This window comes from Artemia franciscana, chromosome 15 (assembly GCF_032884065.1).
Source record: "Artemia franciscana chromosome 15, ASM3288406v1, whole genome shotgun sequence".
NCBI classification, from domain to species: Eukaryota; Metazoa; Arthropoda; class Branchiopoda; order Anostraca; family Artemiidae; genus Artemia; species Artemia franciscana.
The window spans coordinates 16,985,628-17,010,054 of record NC_088877.1 but is presented as its reverse complement, the minus strand read 5'-3'; the positions used below and the strand labels follow the sequence as shown (position 1 = coordinate 17,010,054).

The 24,427-nt window shown below is 36.0% G+C and overlaps 1 protein-coding gene across 3 annotated transcripts; it reads left to right on the top strand.

Moving 5' to 3' along the window:
* The first annotated feature begins 2,254 nt into the window (after positions 1 to 2,254).
* Positions 2,255 to 22,794, top strand: LOC136036109 (mitochondrial fission process protein 1-like). 3 transcript variants are annotated; one of them, XM_065718113.1, is made up of 3 exons: positions 2,255 to 2,384; positions 17,052 to 17,179; positions 19,757 to 22,794. In XM_065718113.1, exons 1-3 carry the CDS (start codon positions 2,315 to 2,317, stop codon positions 20,045 to 20,047), a joined length of 489 nt encoding a protein of 162 aa, XP_065574185.1. In that variant the 5' UTR covers positions 2,255 to 2,314; the 3' UTR covers positions 20,048 to 22,794. The 3 variants fall into 3 exon arrangements, with proteins under 3 accessions (XP_065574185.1, XP_065574186.1, XP_065574187.1); XM_065718114.1 differs by lacking the exon at positions 2,255 to 2,384 and adding an exon at positions 9,563 to 10,550; XM_065718115.1 differs by lacking the exon at positions 2,255 to 2,384 and adding an exon at positions 10,858 to 10,985.
* Positions 22,795 to 24,427: the final 1,633 nt, after the last annotated feature.

Here is a 24,427-nt window from a genome sequence, read left to right as displayed (position 1 = left end):
GTAATATCTGTTCCTATTAAGTTTCAATGTGGCTCCTTACTTTCAGTTGATAAAACTTGTTTTTGTAATTTAATTTCTGAACGTTTTTGAACTAATACATGTTTTGATTTTGGCTCTCCATACATCAGTAATTAAAACGAGATTTGCATATTAATTTATTTTTTTGGCTAAATGGCTTTCTCATAGTTTTGATCGGACGATTTTGAGAAAAAAAGAGCGGGGGAGTAGGCCTAGTTACCCTCCAATTTTTTGGTTACTTAAAAAGGCAACTAGAACTTTTAATTTTACGAACGTTTTTATTAGTAAAAATATAATTAACTTACGAATTGACTTACATAACGAACTTCTAAATTCGTATATTTTTATTACGTATATGAGGGGGTTTGCCCCCTCGTCAATACTTAACTTTTTACACTAAAGCTTAAATTTTGTCCCAATTCCTTAAGGATAACCCCTGAATCACAAAGGCCGTAGAATAAATTGTTGGAATTAATAAAACTACTTTAGCTTAAAGAGCAAGGTATTAGGAGGAGATGAACCCCCCATATGCGTAATAATTTCTTCATATTTCATATTTTTTTTCATTGCATTTTAAAAAAATGCTAAGAAAATCCCGCGCCCTTTCATGGAAATTCTCTTTCCCCATGACAAATTCTTCCATTGAAAGTTCACCTGCATAACCCCCTACCTTCAAACCCCTCCCCCAACCAAAAAAATCCCCCTAAAAGTGTCTGTACACTTCCCAATAACCATGACTATGTGTAAACACTGGTCAAAATTTGTAACTTGCAGCCCCTCCCACAGGAACTCTGGGGGAGTAAGTCGTCCCCAAAGACATAATTTTTCGGTTATTTGACTATGCTGAATAAAATGGCTATCTCAGAATTTTGATCCGGTGACTTTGGGGAAAAATGAGCGTGGGAGTGGGAGGGGGCCTAGACGCCCTCCAATTTTGTTGGTCACTTGAAAGGGCACTAGAAATTTTTATTTCCGCTAAAATGAGCCCTCTGGCGACATTCTAGGACCACTGGGTCGATATGATCACCTCTGGGGAAAAAAAACAACAAATAAACACGCATCCGTGATCTGTCTTGTGGCAAAAAATACGAAATTCCACATTTTTGTAGATAGGAGATTGAAACTTCTACTGTAGGGTTTTCTGATATGCTGAATCTGATGGTGTGATTTTCGTTAATATTCTCTGCTTTTTAAGAGGTGTTTTTCCCTATTTTCTAAAATAAGGCAAATTCTCTCAGGATCATGACTTTTGATGGGTAAGACTAAACTTGACGAAAATTATATATTTAAAATCAGCATTAAAATGCAATTCTTTTGATGTAACTATTGGCATCAAAATTCCGTTTTTTAGAGTTTTGGTTACTATTGAGGCGAGTCGCTCCTTACTACAGTTCTTTACCACGAACTGTTTGAAAGAAACTCAGCAAGTTGCGGATAATGGGAGACAAACAGAGAGAGGAGAGAAACCGATTAATTACTCCCCCTTAAATAAAAAAAATGCACAATTTTCGACGTGAGGGAAATACAGCCGTCACTGGCAACTTTTTCTTCAAACTTGTCTCCTTTCCTCTCCTAGATTTTTTTTTGCAATTTCTACCCTCCACATGACTGGAAAAGTTTTGTGATCAACCATGAGACGTTGTTTGCACACAAATATTATTTGAAGGCATAGGCTATTTTGACAAATGCGAAGGAATAAAAGTGACGAAGAAAAAAACTTAAAAAAAAAGGACCAAACAAAAACGAGGATGATTTTCGGCCAGTGAACTTTGCTCGATATTGTATTTTTGTTTCCTCAATTTTCCTCTTCTTCTTTGTCCATTTATCATATATATGCATTTTGGCATTTGATCCTATTAACTGCGCATACGCATTGGCCAAGTCATTATGAACACAAACAATAGGCAAGACAATAGGGAATATTTTTAAGACACAAACCCTTGGATATTGTGTCAAAATATTCGTTTGAGTTTTTAGCAAGCTTCACTGTCTTCGAAAATTTCCCATTATTTTATTATGGTTGCGTCCTCAGAAAAAAAAAATATAAATACCGAAAAGAGGAACTGTCTCGTTTCCTTTTATTTTATTTATCAGTCTTTGTTGAAATTGGTTGAAGTAAGGATTATGGGACTGTTTTAAAGAATCTTTAAATTTAGTTTTAAAGGTCGCATTTACTGTAAGTCTTCTTTATATTTATTTAAGAATAAAGCACAATAGCATTTTGTTTTTATTCATTTATTTTATATGTTTTTTTCCTTTTCCTCTGAGGCGTTGATGTCCCCTGAGTGTCTAACTCATGGTGTGTCTTCTCTGGGTTTTGACTGGGTTTTCATGGTCTTCTCTGGGGTTTGACTCCCATGTCTCAGGTATGTTCTCTTTTTAATCTTATATGTTATTAAGTTATTTGGATGTTTTTTGTTTGTTGAACTTGGTTGAAGTAAGGATTATGGGACTGTTTTAAAGAATTTTTAAATCCATTTTTAAGGTTCGTATTTACTGTAAGTCTTTTTTATTATTTATATATGTCTTTCTGAGGACGGCCCTTGGATAACAATTTTTTCTCCTAATTATTGGGAGGGGGCAACTCATTTCTCATATTTTTTAATTTAAAAATAAAATTCATATGAGATTCAAAGACTGTGAGATATGATGTGAATTACCCTGTTCTGCTGATGGGACTTTTGTCAAAGCCAAAATTAATATTTTTGTGAGAATGAGCTTCACTCATTTGCTTGTTATGGGCTGTTTTCATGTTTTTACCAATTATGATTATCAATACGATTAGCGAAAATGATATTCTGAAAAAAAACCCACCAGTATATACATGAATGTCTACAAATGTACATGACACTTCCTTGACATAAAATAAAAACTTCTTTTCAAACTTTGTGTCCTCGAAAAATTTATGCTAACAACCATTGCAACGCCGATAATAACTGCTTCTTCATTTTTTTATTCTCTTCGTATTTAGACCTTCTATCCACGGACGTACGTAAGGGAGAGAACTTAGGGCCTTCCCTTCTCCTAAGTCAACAACTTCCCGAGTTTTTAGACTAAACATGGGGAGATAGCCGTGGGAGCCCCGCCCTCCTCCCCAATCTTACGATCCAATTGGCTTTTCTTCTCGTAATTTCGCCAAATTTGCCAATTCTACAGGATTTCATTGCCGCTCCCTCCCAAATACTTCTCCCTAACTGAATCCTAGCATACAATTATATTTGGAGGAATACAAGGTTTTCCTCCGAACACCAGTGTACACAAATTAGGAAGATCATGGATTATTTTCAGGAGAAATAACAAAAACTGCGATGCTTTTCTGATTGTCGGAAAATATTTACTTGTTCAATGAGTGGAAACAGTATTTCATTTTATAAATTCTGAAACATTTCTTTCTCAATTTTCCTTTTAAAGTTAGATTCAAAATGTTTTTGTTGACAGTTAAATATATCCCTTTTTCTGGAAATTTCGAGAGATTGCTTAATTTGAGCTTGTGTGTACTGATACTTCTTGCAATACTTACATCACAGGAGTAATCTACATTATTTTACGTAACACATGGACTTTTGACTAAAGAACGTTTCTATTGATTTCATAAATGACCCATAAATTAGATATGCCAATAGTAGGGGGCCATTAGAGCTATACCTACTCCTTGACATCATTCCTATAATTTTTGTAGAGTTCCTTATATTTACAATACTATTCCCTTCATTTTTACGTTTTTTTGTATGATCCGAGGATGTACAGAAAGGGAAGCATTGGGGTTGAGCCACCTTCAAAATCCCGAATTGATCTCAATGTCTGGGTAGATTTTAATCAATGTACCCCAAACTCTTTTTATCATCCTTCTCTACGTAGCAGCCTTACATACCTCCCCTTATATATAAAAAAAATGATGTTTGCTCCTAGTCCAAACGTGTATTTTGATAAGCCGTAGCTTGTAACATTAGAAAATCCAATGGTCTTGAGCTCTTGGTGGCGTCCACTGTTGGAAGCTTTTTGGGAATGCACCAGACTGCACTATCCTCATTCTTACGACAGTGCGCGTAAGCCCCTCCTTTGCGAGGTGTTGGTGCAGGGGCGTTACACATATTCAATTAAATTAACTCATGTGTCTACGTTTACTGGCAAATATCCAAATCGTTGTATTTAATTTTTTCAAATTTCCTTTTAATGTTAGGAGATACTCACGCCAGTCTCTTATTTCATATTCTCACATGGCCTTTTCCGTCGTTTCTGCTTACATTTTTGTTTCTATCTCAACTAGTGCTTTGCTAGATGATCATACGGGAGAGTTAGATTTCCTTTCTTTAAGCTCAATAAATGGATAAACTTCAAATGTTGAAAAACTTCAGAACGAAAAAGCGATACATACTACAATTCGTTTCTACACTACCAAAAGAAGAAGTGTACCACAAAGCGCATTCCAAATTATAATTTTTCATTAAAAATTCTCTAATATTGTGACAGCAATTACAGAATATCTCGAAGTGGCAAAAATCGGCAGCCTTAACATTTTAAAAATACATGATATATATCCCGCATAATTATGAATGCAGGGTGAATTCTTCAAGGCCACCTCTTATTTCTTAGAAATACAAAATTAATCACCTCTTGTATTTTCTATTTTTACTTGCTGCTTCTAGAAGTGCTAACCCTTTCGAATTTCAAAATAATGTCTTGTGTACTGCTAAAAAACTGGGTAAAAGTATGTTTTTTTAAAGTAGTGGTACCCTTCCCCAAAGAAATTTTTGGGTTTCGCCCCTTCCGAGGGAGACCAACCATTGAGGCACTGATGATTCAGAAGCAAAACAATCTAGGGGTCATAAAGGATTGCACATCTGGATCAACTATTAGACATTCAACCTTTTTTTAGGATAAGTGGACACTTCATCTCATGCGTAAATTAGATGAACATTTGATATTCTAGGTAGGGTATTCGGCCGGATCGATCCAATTGGCTGAAGAGTAGCTTGATACTTTTCATAAGATACATGCCCCTTTGATGCATAGAGCACACTACAAAATTCAGTGACTTCAAGTTGGTCTGCACAACTTATAACCTCAAGGCGATATGCAACCTAATGCCACTCAAACCGTGGTCTATAAGCCTTTCGCAAAGGAAAATAATTGTGCCTTAAATTTAAAAAGGTTTTTTTTTACTTTTTAGAGTAAGAGTTATAAGTATGACCATTTGTGTAACGTTTCAAAACTAATTTGTCTAAATTAAGAGTCTTTGCGTAAAAAGGTCTTATACAAATCCCGCTTTTTTCTGTATACGGTTTTCCAGGCATATCTCTTCTATCAACTAGGCTTTTCAATTTTGTGTTTTTTTAACCGATTGACCACATGCTTAGTTTATCATATACCATCTTTCAAATTTCTTTTTTAGCTGGCAATTAGAATTAGTTAGATCTTGTACCATGCTGAGTTGAGCATCTTGTTAAGATCTTGTAATTTTTAGTATTTGTCACCTAATTTAGCAGTCGACAAAACGCACTTTCGAGGGGGGTTACCCCCCAGACAAATGCCCTAAATGGATATTTTTAACAGGATCTACAAATGATAGCTTTTAGTATACTATTTATAGAATCGGAATACATCCTAGCCCTGTGCCCCTACAAACAATTTAAGAGTTTATGGTCAGGTTTGTAAGGAAGTCAATTTCTGATCATAATTGATTATGGTTGGCTGACCGGGGTCCTGGGTCACCAAAGCAAAGCTTTAAAAATTCCTTAGAGAAAACAGTATTTTAAGTCTTTACTTTAAGTTTATTTTAGCTCTATGAATACATATTTTGGGTAGGGAATAAGAAATGAATGATAAAACCGAGCAGATTAGAAAAGTGTTTTTAAATAATTTAAAAACAGAATGTATCTTTTCTTGGGGGGGCTACAGCCCCTTTAGCCCCATGTGGGTGCGTGCCTGCATCCTATACTTCAAAGTGGCTTAGCATTAGTAAATAGAATTGTTTATTGGGAACAGTAGACATCTTCACAAGAATACTCTTGGCAATAGGATTTCCTGTGCATGGTCTCTTGTTATCTGAAGGGTATCATATATATTTAGAATCGATTGTCTCACCGTAGTAGTCGGTTTAATTCTTGTCCCTTTATAATGTTTGAAGTGTTGAATATTAAGAGGACTATTTTTCATTCTTATCGGGGTGAACTTTTACCCTTTTTTAGGAACAACCTCTCTTAATACCATTAACATGTTTTTTTTGTTTGTTTTTTTTTTCAAGACGAATGCAGAACGCACTCTTTGGAAAATATGTTCATAGTAACCATTCTGTTCTCATAGAGTTAACACAGAAAGTGGATTATATTAATGACAGAAACTAAGCATTAAAAGTTGACTTAATTTGAACTACATCTCAACGCTCGACTAAGGGGGTGATTTGCTAATGGCATCTGTGTTACCTGTTTATGGATATTTGCCAAGTGAAATACCAATTAATGTAATCAGAGGTGATTGCTGTTTCATTTCAAGGCACTGGTTGGTTATTGTTTATTCTGATTTTGTTTGAAAGCGGGCCCCTCTGGATTTTATTTCTTAGAAGAAAGGGGCCCTTGCGAGTAAGATTTCGTTCGATGTTTTTTTAGAGAAGATTTTACACAGTAGCAGGAATTTATTGCTAGTATTAAGGAATTTGAAGATGACGGCTATTACGAAGGATTATTTCGATCAGAAGCATCAAGAGCTTGTGCAGTTGGTGGCTAGTCTGAAAACAAGGAATTAGTGTTCTCCGCCAGGAAAATTCCCAACTACGTTAGGAAAATTACGTTTTAAAATCAGAGTTAATTAATATAAAAAGAATCGTGCCTACATTTTGAGCTTGCCTCTAAAAGTCAAAATGTTCAGGAAAATTCCCAACTACGTTAGGAAAATTGCGTTTTAAAATCAGAGTTAATTAATATAAAAAGAATCGTGCCTACATTTTGAGCTTGCCTCTAAAAGTCAAAATTTTTCAGGAAAATTCCCAACTACGTTAGGAAAATTGCGTTTTAAAATCAGAGTTAATTAATATAAAAAGAATCGTGCCTACATTTTGAGCTTGCCTCTGAAAGTCAAAATCTTCTACTTCACGGGATTTGCGCTGTGTCTTGGCAAAGTGCAGAAACTGCTGCTCGTGAGCTTTTGACTCATATCGGGTTGGCAAATGGTCGCACTATTCCATTTGTTTGCTATCGCATTTGTGAAGTGCTATCGCTTGAACAGTAATAGACAGACAGGGGCTTCTACTAGGTCTTCTGCTAGGATAAGTTTGAGCCAATTGTAGTCACGTTGACAAGCATTACTGACAAAGATAGTATTATGCAGACCTGTAGAGATTTCGAAGGCTCTCGTAAAAGTATCAGCTACAATTTACCCCGAGACGCACTTCTGCTTCTTTGTTTGTGAAAGTGGCTGAAACCAGAGTTATTTCGGAAGGGATTAACATTTGGCTCGAACCTAAGAAAAATTCGAAAGCAAAAAAACTGGACGCGTGTAGAGGATACCTGTACAGATCCGTTTAAGATCTCAGTTGATCCGTTTAACGCGATCATCCTTTCAATCGAATGAAAGCTGATTCTTGTTGTTTAGATATTCCAAGATATAGGATGGAGAGGCTGAACAGGAAACAGATGGCAGGAGGTGGACCTGCCCTTTATATTGCTAATCGGCTTGCATTCAATATCCGAAGGGATTTGAGCAGAACTAAGGAAGGAATCTTTGAGTATTGAGATCAAGTCAGGGTGTAAGGATTGAGCTGTGGGTTTGGTTTACACGTCCCCTAGTGAATCTGTTCCTTCGTTTATGAAAACTGTGAAAGTGGTTTTGGACTCAGTCCAAAAGCATCCCTATGAATTAATCCTTATGGTCGATTTCAACCTCAACCTGCTGGATCAAAATTTTGCTTAATTATTGATTTTTTGTCGATGACAAAAAATAAGAGACGCATGCGTCTCTTGTTGATAATATTTTTCGTCACTAGATGTCTTAGATAATTCGGTGCTGGTTAGTGATATTTCTAATCATTTTCTCGCTATTTCCTGATATAAGAGTGCTGAGCAAGCGCAGCATATAGCTTTACCATCTAATCTCCCGTTTTTCCGTTTTGGTGATACTGTGCTGAGTCTACTTTATTCTCGTCTGACTGATCAGCCATGGGACAGTTTGGTTTCTGAATCGGATTTTTAACGCCTCTTTTGATTTTATGATTTAGCGAAAGAAAGTATCTTAGAAGTATGCCATTAGGGTCCGGCGCCCCATGCTTCGAAAAGGATAGCACCTCTGAATCCATGGATGACTCCATGTCTCCATAAAAGCTAGAAAAGCAAAAATTATTTGTGGAAGCTTTACTAGGCTTCATCATCTGTAGCTCATCATCAATGGTTCGAGGCCTATAGGAACATATTTAATTATCTGTGCCGGAAGGCTAAGTCTCAGTATTATTATAGGAAATTTTCTGAATGTGGAGAGGATGTTAGAAAGACATGGTATTTAATTAATTTGGTTCTTAGACCTACTCTCACTCTGTCTTCAGTTCCAACAACGCTGATAGTCGATGGTAAAACTTCGGAAAATCGAATAGTCGATGGCAAGTTCGCTTCCAGGATCCCTATTATTATTGGTGTTATGTTTTTTTTTTATTATTTGAATAAATTGGATAATTGAAAAATTGAAAACCGTCCAAGGAGATGTAGATGTTCAGCTAGAGTTTACCTCTTATTTTTCTAATATAGGGAAGACAACTGCTACCTCTGCAAGCTCTGCAACTTCTCGTGGCGATTTCAGAGCCTATCTTGACCCAAAATATTTGAAGTCAATGGTCTTTGACTCTATTTCTGAGTTTGAGGTAGCTCGTATCGTAAATACTCTTAAAGGATCATCATCTTCAGGGCCTGACAAAATTCCTACAAGGGTTGTCCATGCCATTCTGCCAGCTATTCCGTCACCATTGGCTGAGCTTGTCAATCTGCCTTTCGAGGGAGGAATTTTCCCCGAAACTCTCAAGCAAGCTAAGGCTATAGTGCTGTATAAAGGCATTTCTCGGATTGATCTTTTTAATTATGGATCAATTTCTCTAATACCTGCTTTTAGAAAATTTTTGAAAAGGCTATGCTATCCAGGCTTCTTACTTTCCTGAATGTAAAAGAATTTTTGCATGATTTCCAGTTTGGATTCCAAGCGAGTCACTCTACAAAGCATGCTTGCGCAGCTCTCTTGAATTTCATTCATTCGGTAATAGATTCTGGTAATATCCCGGCAGCTTTATTTTTGGATGATCGTAAAGCTTTTGATTCTTTGACCCATCGTATTCTTCTTTGAAAACTATCGTATATTATACAAGATTAAATACTTTCTCTTGGTTCGAATCATATCATTCTGGTAGGCTTATTTCAACTGATCCCTTTCCAGAGCCCTTCTGAAGTAGATTATGGCGTCCTTCATCTGTTCTTGGCCCCGTTTTATTTCTGATTTATGTGAATGATCTGATTTTGGCAGTCAAAATCGCCAGGCCTCTAGCATGCTGCAATCTGTGTCATCTTGATATTCGCTCGTGTTCTAATACTAGTTCTTATGCAGATTTTCTCGTTGCTTTTGCAGATGAAACCACTCTTGAGACCCTTGGGAAGACGGAATGTGATATCAAGTCTGACCTTGTTGCAATATTTGAGAGAGTTATTTCATGGTTCGATGTGAAATATTTGGCCTTGAATTTTCACAAGTCACAATTTCTTATTTTTTTTTCTCGAATTGGTATAGCTTTCCCTCAGCTTACACACCTTCAGGTGTCACAAGGCTCCTTGTGTAGACTAGAGAATCGGGTGGTCCAGTTTACTTGGTATCCTACTTAATGAGAACCTTTCATTTTGAAACCATATAGCCATGATTAGGGTTAAGGTCTAACGGAATTTGGTTAATATTCGAAAAATCGGACACACATTTCCTGGATCTATTCTAAGCTTCTTTTTTTTCTGCTTTATCCGGTCATATGTTTTGTATTGCCCCATTGTATGGATGTCTACTTTTCCTTCTACACTGCGGTCACTTTCTGTAATGCATAATAAAGAACAATGTCTGGTTACGGACACCAACCATTCCTTACCAAAACCGCTTTTAAATTTACACTCTATTTACATTCTTTCTTGTGCTTCTTTTGTCTTTCATCAGCTTCATGGCAATCTTCCAAAATCTCTTCAAAAAACTCCTTTGTTTATTTCTGATTCAGCTCCATATCGCCTTCATTCTTCACATAATATCTGCATTCCTCCTACCCCTACTATCCGGTCAGATTTCAATCCCCTCATTGCTTGTCAACCGGTCTAAAATCCCCTGTCTTCTTCAGTACAGAGATGCCACTCGTTTAAGACTTCTAAAAGGATTCTTCAGGACCATTTAATTAAGAATAAAATAGAATAGCAGTTTGTTTTTATTCGGTTATTTTATATTTTTTTCCCTTTCCTCTGAGGAGTTGATGTCCCCTCAGTGTTTAACTCCTGGTGTATGGTTGTCTTCTCTGGGTTTCGACTCCCAGGCCTCAGGTATGTTCTCTTTTTAATCTTATATGTTATTTGATTATTGTTTGCTTTTTTGGTTTTTGTTACTTATATTGTATTTGTTTTTGTGTCTCTAGCCATTGAGCCTTTCGAGAGGGAATAAGAGCATTGTATTTCCAATCTGTATTTATTGGTGAATAAACTCTGCACTCTGAATTAAATGTAGGCTACTAGGTAAAAAAAAATGTACAAGTATTTTGAAATTGACTTAAAATATTGGTTTCAACTAAGTGAAAGAGTTTTTTTTTTCTGTTTTCTCGTGTTTGTAGTTGAAATAATATTTAAAGCATTTTGGAAGAAATTCTTTTTAACGCCATCTTATTGTAAAACAATAGTGTAATCTAATCATCTAAAAGCTCTTAGAAATGGACAAAACCGGTGAAGTTAATATCTATAGGGATACCTGGGTCCGCTATTTAGGTAATTTTTGTTAACATTGTGTTTTCAAAAACGCATGGGGTATTACGTAGTCATTCAAATGATATGTTATGTTTTAGTGATTGTAAAAATAGATGTCGTGCATGTATGATTTTCTAAAAGTACAAGTGCATTGGGAGTAATTTTAAAGTTGGTACCATTCCCATGTAATAGTTCATGGGCAAAAATTTAATGGGGAGGAAGAAAAAGATCCAATGTATGGTATCCCTTATTTTTCCTCGTCTGCCATATTAAGTAGATTTTTCTTATAATATGTTTCCCTCTCCTTCCTTATTTAGAAATTTACTCCTATTTTACCCACCTTGTCTTAATTTTAAATGAATACATGCTTTTATAAATGAAAGTAAAGAGTGGCATAGAAACTTGAAAGGGCCGTAAGTTATTCTGAATTGGAACCCCCCTCCCCCTGACCTGTACGGTAGACTTTTTCTTGGGGTTTTGCTGAAAACATTTTCGAGTGTAACAAAATAGTCAGTAGGTGCAAGTGTTAACTTACTGATGGCCTTTCATAACGTTTGAACCAGAAAATTTATTGCTAAAAGTAAATAGGTGTCAATATGCCCTATGATATCTACTATCCTTGCGTTAGAGCATTCATTTTTGAATTGTTGGGAAAACAAGTCAAACTTAAGTGTAAAGAGCGGGAGGTTGAATGGACGTGTGTGTTTATTTGTGCAAACACTTATTTTGAAGTGTCAGGTACCTCTTCTTCCCATAAATGGAATCTGCTGGATTTCGTCCTAAAAACTGTTCAGCAGTGCTCGTTATTTATTATATAAATCGTCTACAATAACGGTACTTCTTTAATGGACTGCATGCATTGTCTAGGTACGAGTTATGTATCACGTGCTAGTATAGTCTCTGAGACTGGAAGGGTATATAAAAACCCTTTCAGTATGGTCAGAATTTTTGATCAATAACTTCTTAGCTTTGTGAAGGTCCAAATTTCTTTTTTTGCGTTTTGCAGATAGTAAGTTTAGGGTTCTCATTTGATTTTCTTTGTATAATTTCCATCAATTTGATGAACAAATTTAGAATAATAAATTTTGCATATTTAAAGTAAGCATTAATAGTCAACTTTGTTGATCCAAATATTCTAATCCAAAAATTATTTATTAGAGTTTTTGTTTCTATTGACAAGCGTCGGTTTTAATTACATTTTGTTACCACGAACTGATTCACAAAGGGCTCTCTTAACTATGAGGGAGGCTGCGACTCTCCCTCCCTCAATCCCCGTTTTATAAAATGAACTTTAATGTTTGCACAACCAGGCCTTGACCATAGGAATAAAATATTCCTATGAGGCAGGGGTCTGAAATATAAAAAAAAACGGGTGATCATTTTAGGCTTTAAGAAAAGTTCTTCGAACAAATCTTTTTATAGAGGAGCTCGCAACTTCACCCTTCTTTGTATGTAAGCGTATGAATGGAAACTTTTGTGTTACAACCAAAATTGTTTTGCAATAAGAAGGGAACTGTCACCACGAAGTTCCATACTACAGGCTTAGTCAAATATATTACTCAAGATTGAAGGGAGATTAGGAGGAATTCGCAATAAATCTCTCCCCTTAACCTGATATATCCCTCCCATTAACTCCTCCTATATTTATATGAATGCTCAATAAGCGTTGGAAGATGTGGACCTAAATTTGCACTGAAGCTTCAGGGTTTCCTTTCTTTATAAAAAGATCCACCTGTCCTCCCTTAGATGGATGCACAAGTATCCACCAATGTAACTGAATTCTATCAATCTCAAATGAATAAACACAGTTAAATTAAGCTTAAATTTAATTGTTCCTATTAACCGTTTATTTTGTATAGCTGCATATAGATTTAGAAGCAAGTGTGCCTCCACGCGGCAATATTGACATTTGAAACAGGGAAGCTCAATATATAGTTTTTTTTTAATAATTCTACGTCGATTGGCTATGCCAGGATTCTTTAAATGACAATTCTTTTGATGTATTCGATATCGTGAATGTCCGAAATCTGGTTAGTGTCGACATTCACCGGAGAATGTCCGAAATTCCTTTTTCTCTGCTTGGAATCAATTAGGTTCGCGAGTCAACTTTTTCATTCGTACACAATCAGAAATGCGTTCAAAACCTAACCTAACCCAACCTAATCTAACTTAGCCTGTCATCAGCAAACCTTGCATTAAACTGAAAAAGTTTACTGGCAGCAATGACTAAATCCAACGAGAAAGAAAGGTATTTCGGATATTCATTGGTGAAGGTCGACATTCACCAGTTCCATACATTCACAGTAACATATATACTCTTTTCAAAATTCCTTTTTTTCCTTAGTTCGGTTACTATTAGCACGATTCACTCCTTACTCATAACTCGCTGCCAAAAACTGTTGGAAATGGTATATGGTAACCCTAAAATGCACAAAAATAAGCCTATCAAAATTCCTTCTAAAGAAGCTTAAGACAAAGAAAATTAGTATAAAAAAATCTCAACCGAGTAAATGCTTATTTGGTTAAATTTCCCTCTGTCTCACAAAAGAAATCCAAAGATTTTTGTGGTTTTTACATTTTTTATTTATTTGGCCCGTTTACGGTGGCTTTTCAAGCTTTTAGCCTTCTACTCCCCCCCCCCCATTGTCACAAAATTCCCTTTTTATGGGATGCGACATATTTTTGACACTGGAAGTGTGAACACATCGAGAAATGGAAGTTGGAGCAATAAAGATGCACAATTCAAAACCTAAAATTGATTACTGCAAATTATACAATAAAATGAACACTTTAAAACTTGTTATAGGTTTGAAAAAGAGTTCTCTGGAAGGATAAATTAAAAGTTAAAACACCTACGCATATGTCGGACGTCCAAATCAATATAAATTAAATTCTGAAAAAACGACAAATTTCCGTAATTGAATTACCAAGATAAAAAAGAAAACAAGAGCCAAGAGCTCATATGGAACTTGTGACGAGGTTGGAAGAGCCAAGAGCTCATATGGCATGAGCTCTAGCAAAATTCTAAGAATCAATAGATTAATTTAAAAGGAAAATCAGAGGCTTAATGCCCCGTCAGGATTTAAAATAAGAGCTCTGTGTCACGATGTCCTTCTAAATATCAAAATTCATTAAGGTCCGATCACCCACTCGTAAGTTAAAAATACCTCATTTTTCTAATTTTTCCTCTCCCTTCAGCCCCCTAGATGGTTGAATCGGGGAAAATGACTTTATCAAGTCAATTTGTGAAAGTCCCTGACACGCCTACCAATTTTCATCGTTGTAGCACGTCCAGAAGCACCTAAATCACCAAAGCACTGGACCCACCCCCTAATTCCCTCAAAGAGAGCGGATTCAGTCTGGTTACGTCAATCACGTATCTATGACATTTGCTTATTCTACCCACCAAGTTTCATCCCGATCTCTCTACTCTATTCGTTTTCCAAGATTTCCGGTTTACTCCTCCAACTCCCCTCAGTGTCACCAGATCTGGTCGATTTAAAATAAGAGCTCTGAGACATAAGTTTCTTCTAAATATCGAATTTCATTAAGATCTGGTCACCAGTTCTTAAGTTAAAAATGCCTCAATTTCTCTAATTTTCCCGAATTAACACACCTCCCCCAACTCTCCCAAAGAGAGCGGATTCAGTCCGGTTATGTCAATTACGTATCTAGGACTTGTGCTTATTATTCCCACCAAGTTTCATCCCGATCTCTCCACTCTAAGCGTTTTCCAAGATTTTCCGTTTCCCCCTCCATCTCCCCCAATATCACCGGATATGGTTGGGATTTAAAATATAAGCTCTGAGCCCCCCAGATGGTTTAATCGGAGAAACGACTGATACCAATTTTCATCGTCCTAGCACGTCCAGAAGCACTGAACTCGCCAAAGCACTGGAAATCCCCCCCCCCCCCAATTCCCCCAAAGAGAGCGGATCCGTTCCAATTATGTCAATCACATATCTAAAACTTGTGCTTATTCTTCTCATCAAGTTTCATCCCGATCTCTCCACTCCAAGCGTTTTCCAAGATTTCCGGTTGCCAGGATTTCTGTTTTCCCCCTCCAACTCCCCATGTCCCCGGATTTGATTCGAGTTGAAAATGGATTATCTGAGACATAAGATCATTCTATTTATCAAGTTTCATTAAGATCCGATCACCCATTTGTAAGATGAACATACCTCAATTTTCACGTTTTCCAAGATTTCCGGTTTCCCCCTCCAACTCCCCCCACTGTCACCGGATCTGGTCAGGATTTATAATAAGAGCGATGAAGCACAAGATCCTTCTAAATATCAAATTTCTTTAAGATGTGATCACCCGTTCGTAAGTTACAAATACCTCCTTTTTTAATTTTTCCGAATTAACCCCCCCCCTCACCAACTGCCCCAAAGAGCGCAGATCTGGTACAGTTATGTCAGTCACGTATCTTGGACTTGTGCTTATTCTTCCCAACAAGTTTAATCCTGATGTCTCCAGTCTAAGTTTTTTCCAAGATTTCCGGTTCCCCCCTCAACCCCCCCCCCAATTACACTGGATCCGGTCGGGATTTAAAATAAGACATCTGAGTTACGAGCTCCTTCTAAAAATTAAATTTCATTAAGGTCCAATCACTCCTTCGTAAGTTAAAAATACCTAGTTTTTCTGATTTTTCAGAACAAACCCCCCCCCTCCAACTCCCCCAAAGAGAGCAGATCCGTTCAGATTATGTCAATCACGTATCTAGGATGTCTGTTTATTTTCCCACCAAGTTTCATCCCGATCCATCCACTCCCCCAAAGAGAGCAGATCCGTTCAGATTATGTCAATCACGTATCTAGGATGTCTGTTTATTTTCCCACCAAGTTTCATCCCGATCCATCCTTCATCCCGATCCATCCACTTCCAAGATTTTAGGTTTCCCCCTCCAACTCCCCCCAGTGTCACCGGATCCAGTCGGGATTTGAAGTAAGAGCTCTGAGATATGATATCCTTCTAAATATCAAATTTCATTAAGATCCGATCACCCATTTCGTAAGTTAAAAATACCTAATTTTTTCAAATTTTTCCGAATTAACCGTCTCCCCACTCCCCCCAGATGATCAAATCGGGGAAAAGACTTTTTATAATTTAATCTGGTCCGGTCCCTGATATGCCTGCCAAATTTCATCGTCCTAGCTTATCTGGAAGTGCCTAAACTAGCAAAACCGGGACAGACAGACCGACAAACCGACAGAATTTGCGATCGCTATATGTTACTTGGTAAATACCAAGTGCCATAAAAAGAAAAAAAAAACTTTCCTTTTGATAAAAAAACATCTATGCAGATACTCCTATTTTTTTCTTAATCAGGGTAAATAAATAGTTGACCTATAACGGTATTTTAGACATCAGCAATTGACAGGTCAAGCTCAGTGTTATACTTCAAGCTCAAACAAATGGGAAACAATCGTCATTCGTTTTGCATTTGTGACGTTATTTAAAAGGCAAGTTAGATGTCCTATCCATGATGTACATGCTCGATATATTTTTTATTTTATTTCAGCAGTATGCTTAGTATTTCCAGGGGCTGATCCATGGGGCCGAGGGGACCTCTCCCTCCAAGATTTTTTCTGGTGCCCTCATTCCTTGTTTTTTTCTGTTTTTCACTCTTTTTTTAAAACAAATTTGTCAATTTGGTCAATTATTGGCGCCCTTGTCAGATTAACCCCCCCCCCAAGTTTCTGCTTATTGGTGACCTTGTCACATTGCCCTCCCCCCAAGATTTTGCTCTTGATCCGCCTCTCGGCCCTTTTGCAATATATGAATAGTGGACGCACACATCTTTTTATTTTCTTCGGGTAAAGGGAGGGGACAAGAGTAAGTATTTCTTAAAGGGGCTATGGACCCTGTTAAATAGCCTGAAAATTGCAGTAATTACAGTAAAGCCGCTTGAAATTGATCATGACATGTTTTAGCTCTTCACAATTCTAATTTTTATATGTCTTTCCAAATTTCCTTCTATAACTAATGTGAAATGTTGCCATTTTCAGTCTAAACATATTTTCTCTCATATCTATCGTCTTCTATAATTCTATTTTATTTTAACTTTGTTGAAATGTTTTCTAGGCTATGCCAATGAATTTGGAGAAGCTTTTCGATCCCATGTGCCGCTATCTATTGTCAAATTAAGCTACGGAATTTCGTCAGCATATGTCTTAGCAGATGCTTGCAACACTGGTTTACGAGTCTACAAGGTGAGCGGTCTAGAGTGGTGACGTTTACCCTCATCCTTTTCTTATGTGGAGGAAGTCTGCATAATTTTAGTAAATCTGGAAAAGAAAGTTCATCTAGGGACCAGTTGGCCGACATTACCCGACCACATGGTTTCCAGGTTGAAAAAAAAAACTATCCAATAAGAAATTGGATTAAATCATGAAATCGGTATAAGTGTATAAATAAAGGAATCAGGAATTGAAGAGGAGATTACCAACTGTAACTGAACAATGACTTCGCAGAAAGTGGCCTATCTAACGCACAAAACACATACACAAGACAAAAATCGAGCCAGTAGTAAAACCAATATGCAATTTTTCGTAAAACAGATCCTGGATAAGTTAAAACATTTATTCTCTGTAGAAATTTAAATTGCGTGTTCTTAGAATTTCTTACGTAAAAGAGCTCAGCATATGCGTTTGGAAATCTTAGAAAGCGGTTAAATTTAGAATTGTGTACATGGTCTTAAGTCTGGAAAAATTAGGCACAGTTTTAGAAACATAATAAGATAACAAACTGAATTGGGTTTGGATGGATTATGCCTTGACTAGCGTGAAAAACGGATGTCAAGAAACTCAAGCATAAGGCAGTGAGGATTTTAATGAAGCCATCTATCACATCTAAGTACTATTCGTTCTATAGGGCTTGACTACATTATTCAGCTATCGTTGAAAATTTTAAATACAGAAAGAAAAAATTCTATTAAACAAAGATATCGCAAAATGAATTAAAGCTCCAGAAATAAAGATGATATATCACTAAAGTTTATGTGATATAAATATTACTAGACATCGTCACAAGGAAAATATGAATAAAAAGAGAAAAAAAAAATACTTAAAGGAACAACCATGTTGCTACATATGTCTTTCGAATCGAACCTGTCATAAACCAGTGCATTTGCCATTAAATAAGCCTGTCAGAAGCCATTCTGACCTTTTAGATGCTTAGTGTTTATTGACACGTTGGTTCTTTGGCAAGAATTAGCTTTGTTTGGCTTGCGATTCAGGGCTACATGAGCATTGACAAATTATTACCAATCGTTCAATGGCAAGAATTTGCGGCTATTTTGGCATCAACCCTCACGTTTAGACAATATCCTTCTGACCGTATAAGGTTATGCCATTTTGTGCGTAAACCGATGAGTTTTTACTTTGAAAAACACTAACAGCTTACTGTAGCTTACTTTGAAGATGTAGTTCTTTTTAGTAATGACTTTTAGTGAACAAAAAGCATTGTCAAATCCAATCATTTAACTAGTTTTGCGCATTTAATTTAACAGTTCTAAGTGGAAATAGCGGTGAAAGTGGGGCACTGACCTAAAGACTTATTAATTACCAAAAACAAGTCTATAAAAAATTTGGTTTCTTAGATGTGAATAGCCTTAAGATTGAACCAAGGGGCAAAAATGTTTTTACTGTGTTTTTTCTGATGCTGTAAAAAAAAAACAAGAATAAATGAATGGAATAATACTTATTCAAAACTTCAAGAAAAATTTTTTGATTTTTCGTTGGAGAAGTCCTAAAATCTGTACGACAAATATAGACTCCACCGTCCTTCGGAGCAACATTGGCAATAAGTAGGCCTGCAGGCTCCATCGATGTCAAAAAGTAGGCCCGTGGACCAAAAGCTTTGTCGCTTGGCCACTTTATAGCATCTCTACCTAATCTCTACCTAGAACTTTTTACTTTGAGCTTCTAACAGGTTCTATCAATGGAAAATGCATTAGTTTTTGACGATTTTGATTCAAAAGATTGGTCATATAGACATACACAGAAAAACTGTTGTCCCTTTAAGTATTTTGTTTCTCTTCTCATTTATATTTTTCCTTGTGTTGATGTCTTGTGATATTTTTACATTTTCTCTTCTTGCTAGTTATATTTATTTTGAAATTCTTGTCTTTGAATGCACTTCTCGGGTTCCGATGGTAAAATTTGAAATTCCTTCAAATGAAGACTCAAAATACAGACAAGCCTCTCCGAAAACATACAAAATGGATTCGATAGTTTCAAAAAATGCTGTCACATATTTTTTCCTTGTGTTGATTTGATTTTCTTTTTTTGTAGTTTATTTGGTAAGCTAGGGACTTTGTGTAATTTTCCAGCTGTTTTTTCCTGAAGTAGTGTCAACTAGGTTCTTGTATGTAAAATGTCGGTTTTCAGGCCAAATATTGCATATTTTTCGCAGATTTTCTGAAGTCCTTTAGTATAATCTCTTTATCTAATAAGAGCGTCCCTCTGTGAGTAGGAATAGTTGCGAACAGACAGGTATTAGAAAGGAGTGGTGAGGCATAAGCGGATTTGCATAGCTTTGGAAGTAATTTTTCGGATTTTCGTCTGAGTGAGGTCCTTCTTACTAATCCTGAAAGAAATGAAATTCATAACCCCCTCCCCCAAGAAAATATGGCTGCTTAGAATATTGAAAAACAGGATTATAATTTGTTTAATATTCATCACTCGGGTGTAGCGATTTGTCAGACTTATCTTTGTAGGAGAGTCTCGACTATTCTGTAGAGCTTATTTCATTTATAAATATATTTGATTAACCCCTCTCTTTTTTAGAAAACACCCCCAGCAGAAGCAATTCGAAGATCAGGCATGGCCGGTTGTGATGTTTTAGTTTGGCAAGCTTTTGCGTCAGTTATAATCCCTGGTATTACAATAAACAGAATTGTTGCTGGAAGTACTTTTGTCCTCCAAAAAAGTATTAAAATCCCAATCAACAAAATAAAGTGGATAAGCACAATAGCTGGCTTACTATCAATACCAATCATAATAAAACCAATTGATCATTTTGTAGACTTGACGATGGATAACAGTATTAGAAAATTCTATAAGATTTGTGATAATTGATTCAGTTTAAAGCTTTACGTTCTTTAAAGGGTGTTTTATAGAGTGATGGGCTGTATTAATTTAGAGAGAAAGTAATCTTATAGATTATTCGCTAGTAACAATATGAGTAGTTTCTTATATTTTCACATATCGTTAGCAATAAGCTATATATATATATATATATATATATATATATATATATATATATATATATATATATATATATATATATATATATATATATATATATATTATATTTCAAGTACCAAAAGGATTATATTTATCCTTGTCGTGATTGGTCAATGAAAAATCCTTGGAATAGTTAAATTTGGTCATGGATAGCAGCTGAGTAACCCGAGGGGAAGTATTACAAATGAACCTAGAGCTTCACTAGTGCCCTGGGAAGGTTCCTGAAGTCATCTTTTCATGCCTGCCTCGTCCAAGAATCTCTAAGTAGTGATGGACTTGGATAATTTATGTGTTATAAATTAAAGCTTTCAAAACATACATCTCTAGCTCAAATGAGCCCCCCAAAATTTTGGGGGCCCATTGGGGCTTTAGAAAAATCCTTGGAAATCCAAGGGAAAGACAATATATCTTCTTATAAGGATGGATAAGCATTATACAAGAAGTGCAATATCTTAATATTGGCAATGAAATCGAAGCTATTCAATGTTCAATTATAATTTTTTCATTTACTGTGTTTAAAAGACGAGGATATGGATATAAGCTTATCGGTATTACTTTTCTAAGCCGTTTCTTTGTGAACGGGAGCAATCAAAATTAATCCTCGAAAAATTAGGAATTCCATCCAATTCTAGTAAAATATAGCTTATTTAAAATTTCTTTGTAAGATTGGATCAGCAATGTTTGATCTGGATAAGTAATGCCTTTAATTAGGAATAGAAGCCAGAATCTTTTACTTGTCATCTTTAAAAGCATAGATGGTGTGCATGTGTAACCTATGATTGGACATTAGGGTGATTTCGCGTAGAATTCCGGATGATAGATCAGTTCTCAAAGGCTCATCGTATTTTCTTTAATTCTAAGAAAAATTAATTACTGGTTGTCAGCGTAAAGATTGATCCCAACGTCTACTATGAACAACCAGATCATATCTCTTGCTTAGAACAAAAATAATGACTAATGCAATTTTTGCCTAATTTGAGTCGAGGCTGAATAATCCAAAAAGCACCGTTTTTTCATGGTCTGTCATTCCCAGGGATAACAGAAACCAGAAAATAACCGAAAATCTCCGAATGATGATCATCAAAACATTTTATAAGAAATAACTAATTTTGAACGGATCAAGAAGAAGAAATACAAGTTACACCATTTGAGGGGGTGGATGGAATTGACCAAACCATGGCTTCAAGGACTGGCTTAAAAGTCTTTTTGCGCAAGAATTGACGAGATTTCCGGCCGGACTATATCCTTTACTTTTGATACCTGTAAGATGGACTCTTTCAAAATATGCCTCCAACATAACTTTTGCCTTGTAAGATATTTTATTTCTTGTTGTTGCACCCCACCTTGTACTTACCCCAACTCATGTTGTAAGCTAACAGTGGTATTTAATTAGAGAAAAATATTTAGCTGCCATATTATATATCAAGTTTATTACGAGCATTTAGATTATTCTAAAGGTTCCTTTTTGTCCATTAGGAATTTATTTATAGTCTATGGTATGCCTAAAGGTTCTATCTGACATTTTCACAGTTCTAAGATAATTGCCGAACCCTTAACTGCTAGGCTAATCTCAAATAGAGGATCAGCAATTCAGATCAGGAGGACCAAATTTTGAACCGAATTTTCATTGCCTTGCTGACCCTCTCTTTGAAAATTGCTTAGAAAACGGTTTTTGGTAATTATCCTAGAAATATGAAATTGTCAGACTCGACATTTAGGCTGGATAGCGAAGTTTTTATTTTGGAATTTAAATTGGCTAGCAGTGTCTCTGATATAGATGTATGTTTTACAACTTTGGGTCATTGTGAATAGTGCACTGCCAAATGGTGATTATCCTCTTCTGCTCAAAGCTATTTATTAAGATGAATGCTCTATGTACAACTTTGAAATCAGCAATAGTCTATGCGTTTGTGTCTTAAGGGTGAATTTCATATTTCTGACATTCTTGAACTTTTTTTTGGTTCATTCAACCAGACCCAAATTATCTTTTCAGACTCTAGTGCTTTCGCCAAATCTTTTTAATTTCACTAAAATAAAACTTTTATAAGCCTAATTATTAACCTTATAGAAACCTATATAAAAAAAATTCTCAATTTTTATTTATATTCCACTTTGGGGTCTAGATCCTCTATTTTTCTGTCAATGCGTAACCCTAGTTACCCTCTCATCGTGGACTTGGCCTGAAGCTTCTGTACTGCCATGCTTTGTTTATTGAGAATATAAATTATGATATTACAGTAAATAAATAAATAATTACGCGAAAGTACAAGAGAATGCATGCAGCCTTTATCTTTGAAATAATTAAACATTATAAAGACTTTTATCTTAGAAGCGTTAGGACCTTAACTTTTTATTGTACTTACATGTATAAAGAAAGTTCCTTTTGGAAAGGTCCCGGTTTTATGCCAGTGATTAGGGTGTTATTTTTGCTTTTACTAGTCTGTTTTTAGTGTTTTTAAGGGTTTTATGGCTTTAAATTGTATTTGAACCTCTATGCATTAAGACGATGCCTTTTATCTTTGTTCTTTTGTTCCTGCATGATTTTGTTGATAGATAAAAAATAAAGCAACACTGAAAAATTTGTTTGAAGGAAATTTCTCTCATGTTTGCTAACTCAAAGCTCGGGTAAAGCTACTTATCGATCTAGAAAGTAAGACGAAACAGAGCTCCGGTGACAAAGCCACATGAAGTGGCTTTAAAACTTCTTGTGGCTTCATGTGACTTCATGTGGCTACTGTGATCTAGGGATCAAATCTATTGAATAAAACATGCGACCAATTCTTACAGTGAAAAAATTATTCGCTCCACGCTTGCCCTGGAATTAAACAATCCCAGGAATAGTGTATGTATGACCTTAAGGGTCTAGTGCCATCTTACTTACCACTATTACTCTACTACTACTGCTCACACGGTGCTCAATTGAAACTGTGACTACAATTTGGTAGCAAATTCCCTTTCACAGAGGTCCAGTTAACATGCATTATAACAATCTGTGTGAGCGGCAAACATTCTAGCCTAAGTACAATCCTGGCTACGCCTAAATCGCGTCTTAATGGTGTGCTGTCGACCGTAGCAATGGGAAGGAAGTAATATAATGGGGATTGATTTTCTTTATAGTTATATTTTTCTTAAGTTTATTAAATAAATCCTTCTTTTTGTACTTCCTAATTGCAAACCTCTGGCGCAATGAACAGCTCCGGGAGTTGCTAGATTTACATTCGTTTGCAAGTAGGAAATTTCATTGAATGAGTCACATATATTTTGGCCCTACATTGGATGCTTCTGGGTATGTTTATTGCATATTAAACAGTGTTGAGCATCCCTTTTCTGTTGCCAGTTTATTCAGGAGAATAAATACATACATTTTTAAAATAACTAAATAACTAGTTTATAATAGTTAGTTACTAACTAACTATTCTAAACTAACTCGCCTACTAAACTTTGCAACATTTGCAAGGCCAAATTTTTATAAAAAAATTTCCGGTACTTGGGAGACTGAATTAGTGCCACCTAACTGATTATAATTTAGGTGTTCAATCGGCTTTCGATTTCAGGACGTAAGCGCGGAATTTACTAGGTCATCCGAAGTCTCATCCGGAATCCTCAAAGTGAGGTCGGAATTACTTTCATTTTGGTTTGGATTACTAAACAATGATCTCGGTTCAAGTCCAATGTCCAATCCTTTGTGTGTCAGTCAAATCGTTTTAAGGGGTTTGTCTGGTTGGTGTCTTGTAAAGAGAATGATGGGTATTCGTTAGTCTAACAGGCGAAAACTTTTATATAAAGTGTTAGAAGTTGAAGTGGGGTATTTTAAGGGGTTATTAAAGTCTGAATAGCTTCAGCTGGTTTGGTATGATTTACCTTTTGCAAGGTTATTAAGTCATTAAATGCATCATCATCACCATCATCATCAGGAGAAACCAATGATAGCTTCTCCTCTCCTTTTCCAGTGTCTTGCTCTTGAAGGACCTCATAGCCCCAGGGTAAACAAGACACATCTGGTTTCAACCTATTGTGATAAATAGTCAAAGCCCCTGAGCGACCTTCTGATTTTTTGATGGCATAATTCATTTCTTCAACCCTTTTGACAACTCTGTACGGACCGTCAAACTTTGACAATGCCAAAAATCGACCTTTGAACCCCTGTTGACACTCGATGAGTTCAGAGTTTTATTCATCAATAAATACAGATTGGAAATACAATACTATCAT